General features: G+C 35.9%; 1 protein-coding gene across 2 annotated transcripts in view; it reads left to right on the top strand.

Moving 5' to 3' along the window:
* cplx2b (complexin 2b) overlaps nt 1-22,715 on the top strand; it is a 201,837-nt gene that overhangs the window by 108,373 nt on the left and 70,749 nt on the right. For both annotated transcript variants that reach the window (XM_051933832.1, XM_051933830.1), the window contains exon 2: nt 3,245-3,376. In XM_051933832.1, coding sequence (XP_051789792.1) covers nt 3,346-3,376 — 31 coding nt within the window. In that variant the 5' untranslated portion in view covers nt 3,245-3,345. The remainder of the gene's footprint in view (nt 1-3,244; nt 3,377-22,715) is intronic.

Here is a 22,715-nt window from a genome sequence, read left to right on the forward strand (position 1 = left end):
ATACTATGTCCTAAAATCTCATAACTTCAGTTTACCTGAAACCTATCATAAATGACCTTGACTGCATTCTCTGTAGCGGGAGTATGTCTCAAACTTGGGAAAAGAATGCCATAAAAATAACTATGTGCTGTGTTTTCTTGTTGACCCATTTAACATTGTCAGGAATTTGCGTAAAATGGTGAATTTTCTTGCATTAGTCTACCAACACACTATTCTTGCTTTGGCACAGTATGGTGTTGGTGTTTCAAATCTTTGCACATATATTTTCATTCTGACATTTTACCTATGACCACAAGATGGCACTGTTTTAATGAGAATTAGAGCTGAACATTTGCAGCATTTTTGTGACTTTTTTAAAAAAAGGCAGAATTTCTAATTGCTCAGAGGCAGGCAGTGTGGCGCAGTGGCTTGGAGGTGTTTTGGAAACCCTTCATCAGAAGAATTGTAAGCTTTAGTAACATTGGACAGTGTTATCAGTGGAAAGTGCTTCATAAAACAAAAGAGCAAAGATTAACACTAGCCTAATATTAAATGTAAATTAAAAAGAAATTTATTGGAAATTTCTGAAGAAAATGCTCATATTGTATGCTGAATATGCTTTGGGATGAAAGGTGTTAGATAAAATAAAAGCAGCATTAGGTATAACGGCACCTGTCAGCCCCCTTGAGAGCTAGTTCCCAATGAAAGTGCTATATATAATTAACACATTAAAGATTTGCATAAGGATCTGGCTGCCCTAATAAATACAACCTAAATTTATTTTATAAAAACTTCCAAGTACTTTACAAATAAGGCTAAATCCAACTATTCATCCAGTCCATAGGGAGCCAGAGCCTATCCCAGTAGCATCACATACACAATAAGATGAATGGCATCCCACTGCAAAGCATGCACACAAACCCAGTGTAGACTGGCAAATTATTAAAACATGCAGGTTATTTATATTTGGGAAAACCAGAGCAACTGGAAAAATGTTCACCAGATACGGGCAGAATGTGCCAACTCCACTCTTACAGTGGCCAGGCTAGGATTTGAATCCAGGATTTTGGTGCTGTAAGACTGGGGTGCTAACCATCGTACTAAACAAGCACAGCAAAACTGTTTCTGAATTTACAGTTACAATTTTAAAATTAACATTTGATACTAAATATATATCATCACATTTTCTAAACTGTTAAATCCAATTCAAGATTTTTTACCAGAGTCTGAAGCCTGTCCCTACAGCACTAGAATTAAGGCAGTAGCCCATCACAGTCAGAATGTAGAATTTTAATTTGACTTTTATATGGCTTGAATGAAGCACAAACAACATTTTGCACACTTGAAAGATTGTGGCTAAAACATACAAAGCTACCGCAACCGTGTATTAAGATATTTTATGACTACTTTAGTGCTGCTTTATTTTGGTCCTTATCTCATACTGCTAGTAATAAAAAAACGCAAAATACAATACATGTAGTATTAACTAAACAGGATCTGCTGCTTGTAGTTTTGCTTCAAGTGCAACCACCTGAAAATTATTCTTCCTTTTTTGCAATTATTTTTTGTATTATTAATATAATCTCATAAGTGTAACATATAAACATCTTATAACATGTAGTAATAAAATTAGCAGATAAACCATTATGAATTATTTTCATAGCATGCACATGTATTTTCTGTACTTGTATAAATAAAAGCCACCTAAGTTAAATACAGCCAACTCAATCATGAGGATCCTGAACAGGACACAGCAAGGCATTGATGTCTGCACAATATTCAGTCAGTCGGTTAGTCATTATCCAACCCGGTATATCCTAACACAGGGTCACAGGGGTCTGCTGGAGCCAATCCCAGCCAACACAGGGCGCAAGGCAGGAATAAACCCCGGACAGGGCGCCAGCCCACCGCAGGGCACACACACACACACACACTAGGGACAATTTAGGATCGCCAATGCTCCTAACCTGCATGTCTTTGGACTGTGGGAGGAAACCGGAGCACCCGGGGGAAACCCACGCAGGCCCGGGGAGAACATGCAAACTCCACGCAGGGAGGAAGTGAACCCAGGTCTCCTTACTGCAAGGCAGTAGCTCTACCACTGTGCCACCATGCCATCCTGCACAATATTCAGAAAATTAAAAATGGTGACATGCTGTCCTTTAACCTTATAATGTAGGGGTTAATTCATTGTGCAGAAGCAGAAGCAGAGTCTCATCTTGCTAAAAAGCTTTCTTCATTTGACCTTGACAGGATCATTCTTTATTTTTTTCTAACACAGCTAATCACTGGAACATGGTGTTGCCTACTTAAATTTCCCTACAAATTGTGCTTAATGCAAAGCTAAGAATGAAATGTTTTGTTATAAAATTAATGACAGTATGTCAATTATGACAGTGCTAAGATACTGGAGTATGAAGGTTTAGAGTGTCTTAATCCAATCCATTTAAATGCTTTCATTTGTTTTTTTATTGAGTATAGTGTTAAACATGACCAGTTGCCAACATTATAAGTTTGACTTATAAGAAAACCAAAGCCCGTATTTCATAAATATATTCCACTTACTGTGTACATATTTTACAGAGAGATAAATATACAAGGTGATGTAATACTGTATAATAAATGTACATGCACAAACATATAGTGTATCTATATTTTCTAAATTAGCTACATGTATCCATTCAGTACACGGCACAGAGTTGTGCCTAACTTCACCTGGCACTTTTATTAACAGCATTCCTTTACGAATAATTCCCTTAAAAATCATGAAGCCTGACCTCTGTTTCCAAACTGTGAATACATTCCACAAAGTTCATACTCCCGACATTTTTTTCTGTACAATCAAAATGAATTTTAAGCACTGTCTGCCAATGACTTCTAATGTTTGCTTTACAAAATGATATTCCTTTTTTGGAGGCTCCTCCGAAATGTGCAATATCTATGCTTATTTATTATACAATTTGTTTAGTTTAAAATAAGCTGTAAAAAATACAGTTTCTTCCAGAAGAGTAGCTATACTGTGAACAAACAGATCACCTGGAGTCTTATCCATTTCTCTAGAGTAACTTGATTTGTGACAGTTTCAGCAGCTGATGTCCATGACATCTCCCCTGATGATTAGATATTGACATGGGCCCTGAGTGGCACGTGGTACACTAGGTAATCTTTAACTGATATTTGTTTCTGCTCATTTGCTTTTGTAAATGTCATCCATCTGTCTTTCAGCGTAATACTTAATAATCCCCAACGTTTCTTTCTTTTTAAGGCACTCGCGTTTTGAAAGGAGTCAAAAGCAAACCTCTCAGAGACTGGAAAGCCTGCATGTTAATTTTTTGCCTGCTTTGAAAAAAGTCTTTACTCAGCACAATGGATTTTGTGATGAAGCAAGCTTTAGGGGGTAAGTACAGAAGAGTATTTGCTCTGCATTTGTAATAACTTGAATTTGAACTTTGTTGTCATGCAAAGAATTTTTTGGTGTTACATCCATTAACATAACAAAGGTAAATACGATTAAGAGCATAATGTATAATATTTACAATCATAACAATATATGTAGCAGTAGTGAATGCTAACTCATTGCACAAAAGCAGAGATACATGTATATAAAACAATTGAACAATGCAGAACCGAGCTCATTTCCAATAATATATAAGCTCTCTTTATAAAGTAAACATACATAGTTTAGGATGGTTAGAGATGTTTGGAGATCAAGAAAAGGCAGAGATGGATCAGAGACTGTGTTTAATCTGTTTAGGTGCCAAGTGGCTCATACTTTAAGTGACCGTTAATTTTTCTGTGACAGTAAGAACTGAAAGAGATGATTACCTGGTCGTTTCTCATATTCCCAGTGTGTTTCCTGACCCCTATTGTATACAGTTCCCCAAAAGAGTGGAGTTTTAGGACTGCAATCCTTTCTGTGGTCAGAATGGCACACAGAAGTTTGTTTTAAATAAACAGGTGCATTGCCATACCAGACAGTTATGGAGAAGCTCCTCAGTTATTCCTCTGAAACATTGAGCTAGCACTGATTGAGACTGGTTTACCATTTTAAGAAGCTACTGAGCTTTTTTGATAAGAAAAGTTTTGTCTTCAGGTTATTTCAGACCGTGAGTGATAGTGATGCCAAGATATATAAATGATTCCACCCGGTTGACACCACTTATAAATATGGTTTAGTGGGAAATGTATCCTAAACTCTACAATCTTTTCCAGAGTACTCTGAATATTCAGGTTGAGATTTCTGAGAGTGCACCAACTGACCAGCTGATCCACCTTCCTCCCTTGTAGCAACTCATCTTCATCTGTGATGAGGCTGATTGGAGTGGTGTCATCAATAGACGTCAGTAGTTCTAGAGATTATTGGTGTAGATGGAGAAATGGAAACGTGTCAGAACATAGTCCTGAGGGGACCCTATGCTAAGGCTTGGCGCTCTGACTGATATTTGCCCACTGTCATTGTTTGATATCTGTTCTTTAGAAAGTCGGAGATCTGTGGCATGGTCCAGAATCATACTAAGAAGATTGCCAGTGGAGAAGCTCTGGTATAACTGTGTGAAGTGCTACAATAAAATCAACAAATAAGCTCCTGGCATAAGTACAAGTTGTACCTGGATAGTCTAAATGCTGCAAATGTAGTGGAGAACCATTTTTATTGTATCTTCTATTGAACTTCGGTACAGTAAGCAAACTGTAGTGGGTCAAGAGGAGAATCTGTGACAGACTTGAGGTCCTGAAGAATTAAAGGTTCAAATATCTACTGTACATTATTACAGAATCCAATGCCACTGTGATACAATCACTAAGACAGGAAATAACATGCTTTTTGGGCCCAAGAATGACTGCAGATTTTTTAAAACATGCAGGAATTTTGTTTTGAGGCAAATACTGATTAAAAATGTTGGCAAACACAAGTTCTAACTGATCAGCTTAGTGTCTTTGAATGGAAGGAGAGATGTTTTATGGACAAACAATTTTCTGATATTTCTATTTCAGTTAGAGCAAATGAAGTGCACAACTGGAAATGCAGGTGGTGGGTTGACATATTGGACTGTATGAGACATACGTCTTGTAGTTTATGACAAAAAACGGTCCTTAATGGTGGAGGTCATTCTCAGACCTGCAACAGAAATTGTTTAGCTGATTAGGAAAAGAGGGATTAGTCTGTGGCAGGGAGGATGTACATTAGTAACGAGTAATCACTTGTAGAGCTTTACAAACAAAGGAGCAATCATTGGTGGAAAAATTCTCTTCCAACTTGATCTTATATCTGCTTTTGGCATCCCTAATTGCCTTGTCTAGCTGACATTTTGCTCTTCTTGCTAAGATCCTTATCTCCACATTTGTAAGCTACCTTTTTAGTTATTTATATCCTTTTCAGCTCTTTAGAATAACGTGGCTTATCATTATAGTATCTGATGACTGTTTTTGTTGTAAAACAGTTTTTTAGACAAAAACATACTGTATGTATACTTGCCTAATCCAGCCAATGCTTTTCTGAACATCTTCTAGTGGAGTCCAGCCTATCCTGTAGCTTCCCCAGAACCTCATTGGTGCACTTTTGTATTCTTTTTATCTTCTGTTTTACCTGAATTTAATTTAAGTCTATAAGGGGGAAAAAATGTAATGGCATTGTGAGAGTTGACCGATGGAGCTCATGGAATGGCATGATAAGCATCTAGATACTGCTGTAGCAGTGATCCAGAGTTTCTAGCTGTCTAGTACCATTTGTCACCAGCTGTTTGTATTTGGGGAGCCCTGATACAAAATCACCCAAGATAATAATTGCAGAAGACTTAATCTACTAAAAGCTGCATTGTAATAGTTGCATTTGATTCAGAGGAACATAAACTTCAATGAGAATGATGAAAGTGAACCCTCCCAGCTGATAAAACAGTTGGCAAATAATTCTAGACAGGCACTTTTTCATCAAAATATTTGCTGTACATATGTTTATAAGATTGTCACCCTTCTTTAGTGGAATCAGGTTTGTTACTTTTTACCTTTTTTAAAACCTTGTTTATAAAAAATGAAAATAAAAAAAACTATACAACAGCATTTTCCCTATTTAAATACCTCTAGTTCAAAACAAAATGTACACAACAATAAAACAGGTAAAGGTTATTCCCACATTGAGTCTTAAAAGCACAATAATTTGACTATATATAAAGCTTTATCTGCTTTTTTTTTACCTATTTCAGCCATTATGGGATTTTTTGAACACCAAGATACAAAATTTCTATGGTGTTACGCTACATTTAATTACACCACAAAACTGTCCAGCTAATCTTGATTAGTAGAGTGGGGCTCCTTCTTCCGCTTGAAAAACTAGCTACTTAATATTTTTATTCCCCAATTAATGACTGGAGTGGTCTTTCTGTAAGATCTATACTCAACATTATTCTCAGGTGAAATGCCCTACTGTGGTTTCTGATTTCTGTTCATAACTTCTCAGAATCACTAGAAGATCTGGTCTGCCAATAGTTTTCCTGGGCACATTTGGCTTCCACAGAAAACTATTTAGCTCCTAGTCAAGTAGTTTCATTGACATTTGTTACACTTATTCTTCAAGAAATTTTGGCTCAAAATATTCAGTTTTTTTTTAACCATTTCAAAAGGAGAGTGCTATACTGTACATATTTCTAAAATTTAAAAAATCCCATTACCTATCTGTAAATGGAGAAACAATCTGTGCAACCATAATTACTGAAAAATTTACTGCTTCAAGTTTACCTTGAGAGATGTTATTTCATAATAGGTATTTATATCTGTCTCTTTGAAATAACTTAAGAAATAAAAAAAAAGAAATTCTTTAAATTTGTAAAACATTCCCAAAATGTTATGCCAAGTGCACCCTTTTTAACTCGCTTTAACTTCTGTTGATGCTGATGCAGCCCTTTTTCCGACACTGACATAGAACAGTGCATGTCTTGAATTACTTCACATAGTCTTGTGGCTTGGGTTTTCTTTTGTGCTTATCTGTGGTGTGCTGTTTTTGTCATTGGTAATATAAAATTTGTAAAAAATATATATACAGTATTGAAGCATTTAACCTTATCTTTACTAGCATGGATTCACTGAGTTAATAACATTTAGAGATCTGAAAACTGAGGTTAAAGAAAGGCAGAATAGTGCAACAGTAGGAAGTGCTGATGGCTCAAAGCTAGGTCAAAACATAGTGTAAGAGAATGACACAACAAATGAAAAAGATTTGGGGACCAACCTAGCACCCTGTATATTATGAATGAAAGGAAAAAATTAAACAAATGAGAAAAGGTCTTTTCAGACTTGAGTTCAATATGGAACTAGTGAAAATGGCAGAGCTTCTTGTTTTCTGCCCTTCGGAGAGGAAGCGGAGAGTCCAGGTGGCCGGACACCAGAAGTGACGTCAGTGATGTCATAGCTGTCAATTGTCTATTCTGCAAAGGGGAAAAGAGAGAGGCATTAAAATACAATGCCAACCACTGGTGAGATGGCATAATTACAGTCACTAGAGTCCCTTCAGCTGCCCCCTATGCGCACACACATGATAATAGGCATGTTCACACAGGGTCAGTAGCTGGTTTCCATCTAAAATTTCCAGGATAGGCTTCAGCTTCCAGTAAGACAGAAATGAATGGATGGGTGAACAAATACAAGGAAGAAGATTCCCACAGAGACTTATCCTTCCATTCTCACTCTAAATCTTCTGCTCACACTACACTCTAAATGCCACTTCACATCCTTTTGTGTAAGCTTGTCTTTTCTTTCCAAATGTACAACATAAGCATGCTGAGAATGGAGTGATTTTTTTAACTCTTGGTAGAAATCAATTAATTTTGATCCTATCCATAAAGCCTGTCCTGTTCACAAAGGGCTGTATCAGAGCCAGCCAAAAAGATCATCAGAAGAGTGAAGTAAGGAACAGCTCCACCAATGAGAATTATTATCTTATGAATTACCTTAAATTGTTGACAGCTAATAGGGTTTTTAAAACAATTTTATATTACCAAAGCATCTGTCCCATGTGTTCACATTCTTCTTTTTCTTTAATTACTCCTTACCACATCAATTCGATTTCAAGAATCAAAGGATTAACACCTTACTAATATAAACAGAAATTTCACACTTTTTTAACCATGCTATTTTTCGTTTTCTTATCAACATATACATATAATTACATGAAAACAAGTTTATTTATGCATCATATCAATGCATAAAACCTTATCTATAAACTGGGATCAAATAATCTAAATCTCAAATGTAACATTTTTGAAGCATAGTTTCCTGGTACAATTTGTACTTAAAATTCAGACAGTGATCAATTATGTCAAGACAAGGGAAAATTCCAAAAAGCTTCTTCACCAGTGCAAATAAATTTTTGGTCTTTTGCTCTTTTTATTTCTCTCCCTCACTCTCACTCTCTACTTATTGCATTCTTCATGATGGACATTCTCTGTAAATGTCCTTAATTGTGATGTAAAGAAGCAAGGAAAATCAAATGCATCAATACTTGAATGAATTACCCTAACACTTTGTACAATTACAGTAAAGCTTCCTTAAATGTGCTGCTGTAAACATGAATGGACAGAATGTACTGCATAGATATATATTAAAATAAATTCAGTTAATTAGTAGGTTTTATTAACTGTGCATTTAAACATGCATATTATCTCCTGGTTAATGATCTATTTATAATGCCTTCTAATTAAAATGGATACCTATCGTCTTTTAAATTGTTAAGTGGCAGGTGATGCATAACAGAGAAACATATTGACAAGCTTAAGGAAGACAAAACACATCAATTTGTTTTTCAGTGTACAATTTGGACAGCTTCTAAATAGTTAGCAGGGGCAATGGAAAGAATCAGACTTTCCGAAAGTCGTGCTCTGCACATTAACTACTATAGGCTTCAGTGTGGGCTCTCAGTAAAGAATATATAAATACAAGACAACACGTCTGTTGTTGCCTGCTTATATTTATAGAATTTCTTAAGGAAAGAAAGTAAAGGTTTATATGTTTCTTAAATGGTGAACCTGTAGTTATTACTAACTGTCACATCCATCATCCGCACTGCCTCTCTATCAATGTCTCTACTGTCATGAGTCAACAATTTATTATTTTTGGATCCAATTGGATTCCAGAATTGTGGTAACTCCTTGCTGGGTTGTAACCAAGAACACTGTCATGTCTGACTCATCCTGTGAGTTCAAGGTGGACAGTCCATAGTGCTTAAGTTATGAAGAAAGTCTGACAAAGCAGGAGTTAAACAACAACCCTTTGATCCTTTTTTGCATGGGGCTACACTTCCACACTCAATCAAGCCTCACCCAACATGCCCCTGGAAAAGCACACAAAGCTGCTTTTTACATTACAGTACCCAGCATTGCCTGGGTAGTTAATATTATTGACTGGTTATTTTGTCTTCTAGTCTGTCTTCAGTCTGTTCAGATGATTCACTTGCTCTGAGCCAGCCAACTGTAGCAAATAGAAAAAAACGAACACTACTGGAACCCTGCATGTCAAAATTTTGCCTACCAATGTAATTTATCTTGTTTGTATAGTCCTAGAGAGCAGCTATTCAAAATTCAGTCCAGATCAGTCAAAGGGTTAAGAATTGTAATTTTTGATCTGAGTCAGCAGGTGTTACTGCTGTTGCACACAAGGGGGAAAAAGTCCAGTGGGAACCTCATGGGCAAAATTTTATTTTCCAAAGTAGTCTTTGTTGTCCATATGGTCCCAGAGAGCAACTATGCAAAATATGGTCTAGATTGGTCAAAGGGTGTAGGATTATATAGGGAAAGCTCCGACAGACAGACATTCTATTTTATATATGTAGATATTAAACCTACAACCTGTCATAAATGACATGGAAAAAGCAATTAGCATATAATAATAGTTACGTTCAATATGTAACAATGTTACAATGATATAACAATGACCATTTGAGGCTATCAGTTTCACCCAAAACCGTTAGTCATCCAGTAGTATTGAGTTACTTAGAGAAACTGACATTTGATAAGACTTACCCTGGCCTTTTTGGTATGTAAAAATATTCCCCATTTTGAAGTTAGTTTATCCTGGCGTACTCTATTTTTTTCTCCCTCATTCCAAAATATGTGTAAGGTTGATTGGCAAATCAATAGTGACCCTTTGAGTGAGAGTGTGACATGTGCTAGACCAGTACCTTGTGCTTTTTGATGACTCCAGCCCCTTGTCAAAAAAACAAAAAGCCTTCTGCATTGCTGAGGATTTTATGTACAATTTTACAACAACAAAATTTATTTATGTAGCACATTTTCATACAAAAAATGTAGCTCAAAGTGCTTTACATAATGAAGAAAAGAAAAATAAAAGACAAAGTAAGAAATTAAAATAAGACAACATTAATTAACATAGAATAAGAGTAAGGTCCGATGGCCAGGGAGGACAGAAAAAAACAAAACAAAAAAAACTCCAGACGGCTGGAGAAAAAAATAAAATCTGCAGGGGTTCCAGACCATGAGACCGCCCAGTCCCCTCTTTTAGGGTAGCTGCAGTTCCTTCAACCCTGTAATCATGCTGAGATAGACTCTGGTCACTCATTGTACTGAACTGAACAATGATAAAAAAATTTGGGGGTAGCCTCCACTTCTTCAGTCTTGCAATGCAATAACTATTTCAAATGAGTAGAATCCATCCTAATTGATATGCAAGAATATTCTGTTGAAGCTATTTTGGGGATTTAGAGACATTCAAATGCAGATGTGTGCATGGAAACAGATATGTGTTCATTTCGCTGTCCAATTTGTGTGTATGATCATTTCATAAACAAGCGCTTATTTCCTGGGCTTGAGATGTTTTGCTGCAGGCTATTACTCCTAAAAAATATATTTAGTACTACTGTTCTATTTTATGTTTTCGGGTTTGCCTCCTGGAGTGTATTTACAGTACAATTCAAATTAACTTTATTTTTTATCTAATTCTGAGTTAAGTGTAGTTTTATCATGACTTGTGTTTTATCCACTTATTAAATGTAAACATTTTTTTGCTGCATCATCTTCACTGTAATTCCTCTTTGAAAAACATTGATGGCTCACAAAGGAAGAGTATTAGATCATACACAACAGTTGCAAATACTTACAAAGCAACAGAGCCACCAATAATTGCTGGTTTAACCAGATTAAATAGTGCTTGACATCCTGTGTATTAAATTTACAAGAATTATTTGTGTTCTTTGTACATTAAATATATATAAAAATATGTATCATTCTTAAAGTAAGCAGATTTGAAGAATTCAGTTCTCCCAGAAAATAAGTTTTTTTGTCATTCATAATCAAAAGAAAACTTAACACAGACACAAAATTGCATTTACTTCTCGTGGTTTTATCAAATAACTTTGGAAACCTTTAATGAGAGTGCTGTGCAAATTAGTATACAGAGTAATAACAATAATTTATTTATATAATATGTTTCCCATGCTCAAGGCGCTTACTATTCGAGTTGATTGCATCCATGAACAATACACACAATAAAAGAAAATGGTAGAAGTGCAAAAAGTGAATTTTAACTAAAAGCGAATTTTTACGAAAACTGTTGTTAATAGGGAGGAGCGGCAGCAACATGTGTGCCCCAGTGTCACTTCACCTGTAATAGGCAAGGACAAAGCCTGCACCAGGGAAGCTAAAAAGAGTTGAGGAACTACCACACCAATCTTTTATTACAATGCAATATCCAAATTCAAAACAAATATGGTGTGATTCTAAAACCTGACAGTAATCTGAGTGAGGTGAATAAGCACTCTTTTTCTCTTACTCTCCTTCTTTGTTCTTAACGTTTGGAGTAGCTTCCGATTACACCAGACTGTCATGTTTGTCATGTGGTGGAACTCTAAAATTAAACTGTAGGGTGAAGCCGAAGAAAGGCTTAACCAAATATTTCAGTTCGTTTTCTGCCCACAATGTGCTTTGAGAGCGAATCTGAAAGATTGCTTCATTTTGCTCTGCATGATCCATGTGCTCTAAAACTAATTTGTTTTTTATGTTTATCTTGAAAGACCCCTTTCGTAGAAAATGTTTGATTGCATGCCATGATCTGTATGCGAATGCCTGTATAGGGATTGATGAATGCTTGTAGCTTTTATTTATACACATTAGAATAATTTTCATGATTGCCTTCGCTAATATCACCATATCCAGGTGTAATTATTCATATGGTTTTTTATAAATAAAATATTTTCAATGGGCCTCAACTTCCTGCTGCAGGGGTTGGATCAATGAATGTAAGAGTGTATTGCATTCATTAGTACCTTATATGAGCTAACTAATGGTTTGAAAAATTGATCAAATAAAAAAATCTAACTGTATTCTAATGATACACAGTCGAGAAATTGCTAATTGCATCAGGCTTCTTAGCTTGCTTATAGCAATGATCTCATACTAACAGGAGAAGGAAGGGGCTTGACACCAACCTGTACATTTTTTGGCATGTTATTAAATATTTAGAGAGGGTAGTTATTAAGTGACAGCGAGGGAGACAGCTGTAGTTAAATGAGATTTATCATTAGCCTTAAATAGTTTGAAATAATTAGATGGTGAGTAAATCAGAGAGAGCTGTTAGTACTGAGAAGGACTCAATACAGCGAGAATTAGCAAAAATAACTGTTTTAACAATAGAGTTTTCTAAAATGTTTTACAAGTAGTTCAAGTTATTTTAATCTGAAAATAAAGTTAGTGTACACATGATACAAAGAAAAACAGGAAGCGGAGTCCAGGGCACATAAAGCTACTTGTAAAGCGATGTTTCTATTTGCTACTTGCGTACTGTACATGAGTCTTACAAATTCAACAAATCCTAAAAAATATAATAGGCTAAGAGTAAAGTGACAAAATGACAAGTCAACTGGATGAGATGTAAGACAATGAACCTTAGAACAATTAAATGTTGTGAGATTATTACTTCTTTTTTACAGTGTTGCTACCTTTAGGATTGACAGTTAATCCTAGGGTTTATTCACAGATATATTTCCAGTGGGGTGCATCATTTCTTTTTCTTTTGTAAATAAAAAAGAAAATTATTGGAGAAAAAGAATTTGGAAAAAGTATGAATTTATTCTGCATTGGACTTGTGGTCCGTCAACTCCAGCGTTAAGTCCTTGCTTTGTGCCAGATGCTTCCATGATAGTCTCAAGAACCTGACACCTTTGAATTGGATTTGAGAAAATTATGTAATGTTATACATTTTATTCTTTGTGTTTTAATGTTTGGCATAAAAATATTTAGTCTCCTCAAAAAGATCAGGAAGTAAGAGTCAATGTCAATGTCAATTTAATTATAGAGCACATTTAAAACAATATTAATAATGCTATAGCCAAAGTACTTTACAATAAAACATAAATAAAATAAAATGCAATAAAAACACAATGCAACCAGCAGTAAATTGAAACAAACAAATGACCATGAAGAAGGAACCATCAGTATCACTGAAAGGCACAGAAAGCTAGAGAATAGAAATATGTCTTCAGTCTCATTTTAAACAGTTCAATTGAAGGTGAACTCTTAATGTTATAAGGTAAATAATTCCACAGACGAGGTGCAGCAGCTGCAAAAGCCCTATCTTCCCTTAGTTTTTGCACTTAGTATGAGAGGACAACAAGAGACAACTGACCGGCAGATCTAAGCTTTCTGGATGGCTGGTGTTATAACACACAATTCCAAAAATATAAGTGGGAGCATACCCATCGTATTGATTCAAAAATCAGCAGCAAAATTTTAAGATCAATTCTGAAACTAGCAGGTAGCCAGTGTAAAGAGGTTTATAATTGGAGAAACAGAATCAAACTTTCTTGCCCCAACCAAAAAAGGGGCAGCAACACCAATCTGCAAACTGTATATAAGGGATTTGATGATCCCAGAATGCGAGTTGCAGTAATCAAGCAGGGAAATGATAAAAGCATGAGTATCTTTCTCAAAATCTGTGGGAGATAAAAAAGGCTTAACCTTGGCTAAAAGATGAGGCTGGAAACAGCAACTCTTGACCACAGAATTTATTTGTTTCTCAAAAGACAGATTACTATCAAAAATAACTCCAATACAAACATGGGATTTGCAAAAGTCTGTGAAAAAGTCAAGGAGTTCAAAACCAATTTGAGCTTTGGCAAGGTGATCAGCTATCAGAACTTCCGTTTTATTATGATTAAGATCGAGAAAATTGTCAGCCATCAATGATATTAGCTCTACAAGACATTGTGCAGCTGATTCATTGCAGAGTTACACATAGGAAAATAGACCTGCATTTCAGCTTAAAATGTCCAGAAGGTTGGAATGGGCAAAAAATATAATGTAGAACTTGTGATGCAAATTGGCAGTTGTCATAAGCTTTTCATGTGCAGAAAAGAAGGAGTATCGTATACTTCAGATGCAGGATCCAAAATGAATACCGAATTCTGGGTGTGTGGTGGCTTATATGCAGGAGGAGGCCACAAGAAGTGGCGGAGCTTCCGTAGTCAGAGCAGAAGTGATCTCACTGGTCTTCTGAAGGATTCTACTCCATTCTACGGAGGGAAATGTAAACTGAGTTAATGCTTTTGCACCCTCGTTATCTATTCACCTCTGTTTCTCTTTTCTAACACACGTTAAACACTTCCCATGTTTGGGTGTTTAACAATGTTTATTTGCTGAATATTTAAATTGCGGTCATCATTTAATGTAACCATTTTTAATTCTGACATGCCCAGGTTCTGCTTGGCTTTATCTCTGCATTATTTTGGCCTTTTTTTATTGTTGATCTACTGTTCGATTCTGTAGGTCTGAATTGCCCATGGACTATTTGACAGGGTGTTACTTTAACATACAGTATTGTTTGCATGTACTTTGTGGGTAGGTTTTGATTGCAGCAACAGTGAATTGTGTTAAGCAAAACTAAAAAATTACTAACTAAAATAGCTGAAATATAGAAAGCATCTCAGTTTCAGTCATTTCTTTGATCTCTGCAAAAAAAAGAACAAAGTACTAGGGAATTTGACATTTATCAGTGTCGAAAATTGATACATCATATTAACATGTATTTATTGTTTATGCATATTATTTTTGAATGTTAACTACTATGGTTAGTACAGTAAATCTATTTCTTTTTTCTCTATGAGTTTAACTAAGCAATCTCACATGTACAATACTAGTTTAGTTAAGCATGACACTTTAGTTTTTTTCTTGTACTTTCTTGTGTATCAAATTTTATCCCATATATTTTGTAACTTACTGATCCAGGCCAAGATCATGTGGAACAAGTGCCTATCCTGGCAGCACTAGGGGCAGGAAACGATCCAGCAACAAACTAGGTGGCAACCTTATTGCAAAATTCACTCCTGCACTTACTGACATTGAGCAAATGTAGAGTTTTCATTGAAGTATTGGCAGAATTTTTAAGATTGATATAATTTATGATATTGTTTTTGGGCATTGTGCTGGCTTAGTGCTGGTGCATTACATCTTGATGGGCACAGTACTATTTGGTCCCATTGATCCTAACTTGAGTTTGAATATTCTGTTTCTATCCATGTGGATTTTCTCTGGTTGCTTTGGCTTCCTCCAGCACATGTGCATGTTAGGGTGAATTACTTTACTGTATATTATAGTTCTGGTATAGGATTCTTATTGCAGAAGTGCCAACTCATATCAGTAAATTGTGAGAGAAATAGAAGTCTTCATCAAATTACACAAGAAAACAACAATCATAACAATCGAACTCAGCTTTTAGCAATCTGTACTGCATTAAATGTCAATATTAATCATGTTAGTTGTGAGGTGCAGATATACTGTACCTCAAAAAGAATAATGTTTTTGCATAATGTGAAGTCTTCATGTGCATACAATTTCTCGTTGCAGGGAATGCCTAAATATTACAAATTTTAACAAAAATAAATGAGAATTAAAAGTGAGGACTGGTTTTAATCAATAAGAAAACAACAGGGAAGCTTTTCATTCTACTTGTAATTAAATGCCAATTCCTATGACAGTGCCAGGGTGGTGTTTGCTCGGTGGCTTATTGTGAAGCTGTCTAAGCTTTCAAATGAAAGGCTAATGTTTTTTCAATGGGATTTGCATACAGTGTCCCCAGGTGGAGTGTAATAAATAGGCACAACCAGCAGATGAGAGTTTCCGCTCAGACCTAATACAAACAAAGTAAATATTTAATGGGATGTCAGATGGTGAGCAAGCTTCCCAGAGAAGAAACTGAAGCAAAAACTCACTTTTATTACATTTATTGAATCAAAGGATTTTATCTTTATTGCAGCACCCAGAAAAGGTAATCAAAGAAAGATAGGGGTGGGGGGGACTAAGAACATGATTTACTGTATCACAGCGATCATTGAAATGAGTTAAAACACCTAAGTGTATGTATACAAACTACTGTGGCCTTGAGGGGTGGATTTCTCTTTCAGGGAATTAAAAGTATGATGAAAGAGGCTTGCATTATGTGTCAGCTTCTGAAAAGTTAAGGTTTTATCTTTATTTGACATGGTATTGTGCCTCTTATACTATTCTCAATCAGATTACACTGATATTGATCTAATTGAATAAGGCAAGAGAGATTTTACACCTTTAAAGTCTAAGTGTTTCATGTATTTCGCTGTGTCTTTAAAAGAAAAATTTTTGCACCCGACAGGGTATTTTTTAAGGGAACTCAATTTAAAATTATGTGTGCATATTTTTGGTAGTGTGCAAAGTGGTTATTTACAAAAAAGAAAAATGTCAGCATGTTTTCAAATATTTTTGAGCTTACAGCTTACTTTCTGTCCTAGAAGCAGTGTTTAACTAACACATTTCTTAATACTTTTTAGTTGCTCATATATTAGAAGTGAGTGATTAGAAGTCATCAGAGAAAACATAAAGCCTATCAGACGGTATTTATCATAACATGATATTGTCAAACCCAGTTAATTCAATTCAGGCTTAAAAAGGGTTCAAAGGGTCTCTCCTCAGAATCAGGAATCAACCCAGATGGAGCACTCACCCAGTGCTTGGCCTGCTCTTTTCAAAAATCCCACACTTAAGACAGCATAATTTTGGAATTTCCACATAACCAGACATGTAGGTAGAAAATACATTGCAATACCCAGAGGAAAGCCCATAATTTTGGAAAATAAACAGACCTCTCACAGATATCAAATGGGTGTGAGGCTTGAACCCAGGACACTTGATCCACTAGAGACAGCAACTCTAATCACTGCACCACATTTGGTTCTGGTCATTTTCAGTTTCACATAATTTTTATGGCACAAAGAACTACATGGTTTTGGGAATTAAATTCTTCTTACATTCTAGATCATTAATTATGTCTTTTCTAGTACTGCATGTAGTATATAGGCATTTATATTACCAAACTTGTTGGACTATATCATTGTGGGACAACATTAGGGTCATGTAAGACATATTTAATCCTCTTATCTTACATTTCACTTCTTCTGAGCATAATCAAATAGATATTTCTGTCAATTTTTATTCTTAAGGGTTCCAAACAAGCAATTCAAAGAAAAGCACAACATCTAAATTCTTTGGCATGGCCTTTAGAAATGGGGCTACTGATGAGTGCTGTAGCATCTCTTTAACTTACACTGACTTGCCCATTGTTTCATACTCAAGTGACAATGCCAAGAGAAATGCCCACGCTCACTGTCAGAACTTGTAGCACAGTTAAAGTTAAACAACATATGGTTTAGTACACCTTTGGGATCATACCAGATTATTGATATATTTGCTACCTTTATTCATCCTGCTTCTTCTATCCCCTATCGTGACCATTACTCCTCTTTGTCGTTCATTCTGACCTATGCGTTTGTACTTTTATAGTGTTTTTAATTCAATAAATGAGTGCTCACTTATTTCTAACTTTCTTTTAATCTTAAATTCATCATATTGCCTTTTACGAGCTTTTCCAGGCACAGACCTGTTCTGTTTCATTTACTTATATCATTACCTTGGCTGCCCTGACTTCTCATAAAAAAGACCACAGGGATGACATCATTAGGACATTTTTTACTTGTGCATTAGTACCAGTATTAATGAAGTTAGTTATAATCAGAAGCTTTAATACTGGGGTTTTATTGTCTGCATCTCACTGGCCTTATTTTGCATTATTTTAATCAGGACACAAGTAGAGCAATACTGTAAAATTAGCCAGAAAGTACATTATTTTATTATACAAGTGGATGCTAATGGAGTATCATTAGGTCTTCTAAAAACTTGAAGATATAAGTATGGACTCTAAAAGGAGCAATTTTGCCTGTTAAAAATGATGGCTGTTGATTTGATATTTGATTACTAGCTTAGAAATTCTTGCATTTTTTCAGAGAAATGGCTATGCCGATCCAGTGTTTCAATCACTCCTAACTTTACAATATACCATCTCTTCAGGTAAAGTTGAATAGATAATATTAAAACATTGTTTTTAAAAATGAATTTTGATATTTCTGTATATTCTGTATTATTCTGGGAAAAAAAAGCAAGTTTCATTTTTAGAACACCTGTGTTACAGGATTGAAAAAATTTGATTCTTTATCGACATCTTACTTTGCCTCTTTATATCTCCTGCAGTCATTCAACAAAATTGCATCCATGAATGTTTGCAAGAATAAAAATGTTGTTTTTGAGTTCTAGGAGCCCAAGCAGATATTACTAATAATATATTATGGATATTACGTTTTTCACAACTTGAATTAAAAAAAAGTAATTCGCTAACTTTACCAAACAGCGCCTCCTTATTTTAGAGAGATATGTCTATAAGCAAGCCCCTAGACTAACTTTCTATTCAGGGATGGTTGCTGCTATTGCAGCCAAAATAGATTCCAGTTGCCTGCTAACTTATAATGGGAAAATTGGACGAATGGAGGAAAAGTGACTAACAGATACTAAACGAAAGTATACAACTAACGTTTGCAAACTCTTGTTAGATTATGGCATTATAATACACAATTATTATTTAAAGATAAAGGTTTAAATTTATAGCTACCGTATAAGTTCACCCGTGAAATTCCCATGAAGTCGAACCGCGAAAAAACTCACGCTATTGATCAAGAGATATGTGTATGCTAATGCCCACCTGGAGAGGGTAACCACAGGAGCACTCTGCCTTTTTTTTCATGTATTTTTCCTACGTGACCACACGGTAATACCCGAACGATTCCGAAGCGAAGTTGCACTGTTTAGTGTTTTAGTATTTTTTCATGATCGATTTCAAGACCTGACTTATATGTGAGTATATACGGTAATTAGAATAACTATACTGAACAAGTAATAATGCCCACAAATTTTTCCATATACTTCTGGAGGTAAACTTTGTACATTTACAATTAAGGTTCCTAAACGTCATAGGTTTAGCATAATGAAATACAGTCAGTAATTTCAGGGCTTTTCATTTTATGGGCTGAGCCAGTTTAGAATTGATTACAGTAAGTCAGAATTCAAGCTGCATTGTGTGGGGTTTCTGCCTGTCTTCATGTGTTTTTTCTCATGTTTTCTCCCACATCCCAAAGATGAGCCAGCTAGGTTCTCTGATATGGGTGAGTGTGAGGATGGCATGTCATGGACTAATGGGGAGAAAAATTGCAAATATTTAACAGAAAGTGTTCATGTCATGTAAAAGTAGCATGAGAAAACAGAAAGAAAGTATATGCTTTACGCAGAAAAAATAACAGTAAAAATGGAGCCACATTAAATTTCAGTGATTGGCAGCATGTACTGATTTACAGGGTGTATACTACCTATTGTTATATTTCAGCCAGAGTTTCTTCCACTGGCTGTCGGTTCAAATGTCATTTTTATGTCTTGTTTATTAATTTTTGATTCCTTTCCTTAAGTTAATAGTGTTGGTCATTTAGTTCTTGGGCGGCACGGTGGCGCAGTGGGTAGCACTGCTGCCTCGCAGTTGGGAGACCTGGGGACCCGGGTTCGCTTCCCGGGTCCTCCCTGCATGGAGTTTGCATGTTCTCCCTGTGTCTGCGTGGGTTTCCTCCGGGCGCTCCGGTTTCCTCCCGCAGTCCAAAGACATGCAGGTTAGGTGGATTGGCGTTTCAAAATTGGCCCTGGTGTGTGCTTGGTGTGTGGGTGTGTTTGTGTGTGTCCTGCGGTGGGTTGGCACCCTGCCCGGGATTGGTTCCTGCCTTGTGCCCTGTGTTAGCTGGGATTGGCTCCAGCAGACCCCCGTGACCCTGTGTTCGGATTCAGCGGGTTGGAAAATGGATGGATGGATTTAGTTCTTATGTACCTATGTATCTTCTTTTCGCTCTGTGTTTTGTGGGTGGCCCCCCAAGAAGCAGGGCCACTTGCCCATCACCATCAAGGTACTGCCCTAAGCACTATAAATGCGTAGTTGAACCCACAGTCCCTTGTTGTTCATTCTGAATGCACTTGTGGTAATGGCCAGTTTCTCTAGTGACTACTGTTTTTGTGATTTACTTGATTTTTTAACTCTGTGCTCTGTTTTTTTTGTGTGTGTTTTGGGATATTGTTGTCTAATCTAGATAACTTTTTTCCTTTTGTGTTCTTTGGTTAACTTTTATTATTACAGATTATTTTTGTAAAATTAATCTTTTTATTAATAAAGATTCTTCATTGCCCATTTTGTATGACTAGCCAAGTGTTGACGGTCTCCCCTTTAGTGGGCTATGCTGGGACTTATCAGAACCCTTGAGTTCATAATACATACAGGGTGTGGAGAGCACAAGTAAAACAGTGTAAAGTACGTAACTGCACAGTAAAGAAAGGCTTAGATTTTCAAAGTTAAATTTATAAAGAAAACAAATGTTTTATATAAAGTAAAATACATTTAATTACAATGAAATAACAATGAATTATTGATTGAAATTGATTGACAACAATAATGCAATATCCTTTTAGTGTTTATGTGAATGGTAGCCTATCTTTATTTGACTGAACCCACAACTTTCTGTCTCAACATATAGATATTAATTGATTAATAAAAAATTTTTTTTTTTAAAAATGATTAATATTATAATTAATATTATGTATTTCCTCATGAACAGAATAACCCTTTTAGTCATGGCTTGAAGTGGGCCAGTGTTCACTGGTACAGAGTACTGGTAGTTCTCTGTTTGTCACAGCAGCATCCCGGCAGTAACAGGTGTGTACTGTCAGGACCAGCATATTCCACTCTGCCCCCGGTCTCTGATGTAATGGATTATTGTCATTTTGCTCGAAACTCGAAGGGGTTTCCCCTCTCCTGCTTGCCAATGTAATGTACTATTATCATTATGCAGAGAACTCCAAGGGGGGAAATTTATGATGCTATATGTGAATATATGAATAATATTGCACCTAAAACTGCAAGGGTGACTCCCCCCTTTCCCTCCCCCTCTCCACTCTGTGTGATTGCAGTACAGGGTAACTCATTGGGAAAAGAAGAAAGAAGTCGACAAAACCAAAGAGTAATGGCATTTATGTGTTTTCACTTCAGACCCTGCTGATAAAGTTTAGTTTTGCTTATTAATTTTCCTCATCTTTGTTAAAAATAAAACAAACTTATCCCTGGCTATTTTCTATTTATTCTTTTTGTTGTCTTTTAAATATAATTTTGGATATTTTGCTATTGATTGTGTGTTTGCTTTCTTTTTTATATAGAATTTCTTTGTAAATATTGTTTTATTTATTAATTGTATATTATTGTTTTATGTTACTAATACATATGTACTTGTTCTTGGTGTTATGTGCCTTACCCTCTTTATGTAGAGTTTAAAGGGGCTGCACCTCCTAAAGCAGCATTTGTGGCATTAGTTTCTATTATTGTTTTTGACACACACTGTTGATTTTGAATTTTCTGATTATTATTGGATTCTCTGGTTTATTGACTTGTTGCTTTCATTTAAGGTACTGTTCTTTCAGGATATGCCTTTTGGTTACTTATTTTCTGCAACAATCTGTATGTTTGCCTTTTGGAAAGCACCCTTGTTTTCATTTTTTTCCTTTGAATAATTTTTTCTTTGTTAATAAACTTTGTAATTTTAGTAAGGATGTTTGTTTTGCCATGAGCCAGGAGTTTTACATGGTTCCCCTCTACTTTATGAGTTTCATGAAATTTTGACGCCTTTACTCATGTATTGGCCTTTGCGGGTGAAAACTCTGCATCTTCAATTGACATTAAGGCTTACTTTGATTCTAGGCTTCACAGTAACCTTGAGGCCTAGTTTTTGAATTAAAGCCCTGTTTTGAAGTTTGGAGAGCCATTCAATCATAGTAGTCCTCTTTGGTCTTTATTATGATCTGTGTGTCAAGAAACTTTGAATGTGTGTCCTGGGCGTATGTACGATACTACAATAAGTCAGTCAGTCAGTCATTTTCTAACCCAATTAGTCCTCAACAGTGTTGCTGAGGGGTACTGGAGCCCATTCCAGCTAGCACAGGGCAAAAGGCAGGAACAAACCCTGGAAAGGGCACTAGTTCATCGTAGGGTGAACACACACAGTTTAGTATCGCCAATCCATCTGACCTGCATATCTTTGGACTGTGGAAGGAAAACCATGCAGACACAGGGAGGACATGTAAAGTCCATGTAGGAAGTACCTGGGAGGTGAACCCTGGTCTCCTTACTGAAAGGCAGCAGCGTTACCACTGCGACACCATGCCGTCCCAACAGTAAAGTATGATATGTTATTTCATGGATGGTCTATTGATCAAAAACAATACTGTACCTGTGTTTTATAAATATGTCTTTCAGGTTTTGTGTTTTCATCAGGTTTATTATGTGAAAGATAATACAATGCTAGGTAAGAG

The sequence above is a fragment of the Erpetoichthys calabaricus genome, chromosome 11 (genome assembly GCF_900747795.2).
Source record: "Erpetoichthys calabaricus chromosome 11, fErpCal1.3, whole genome shotgun sequence".
Taxonomy (NCBI): domain Eukaryota; kingdom Metazoa; phylum Chordata; class Cladistia; order Polypteriformes; family Polypteridae; genus Erpetoichthys; species Erpetoichthys calabaricus.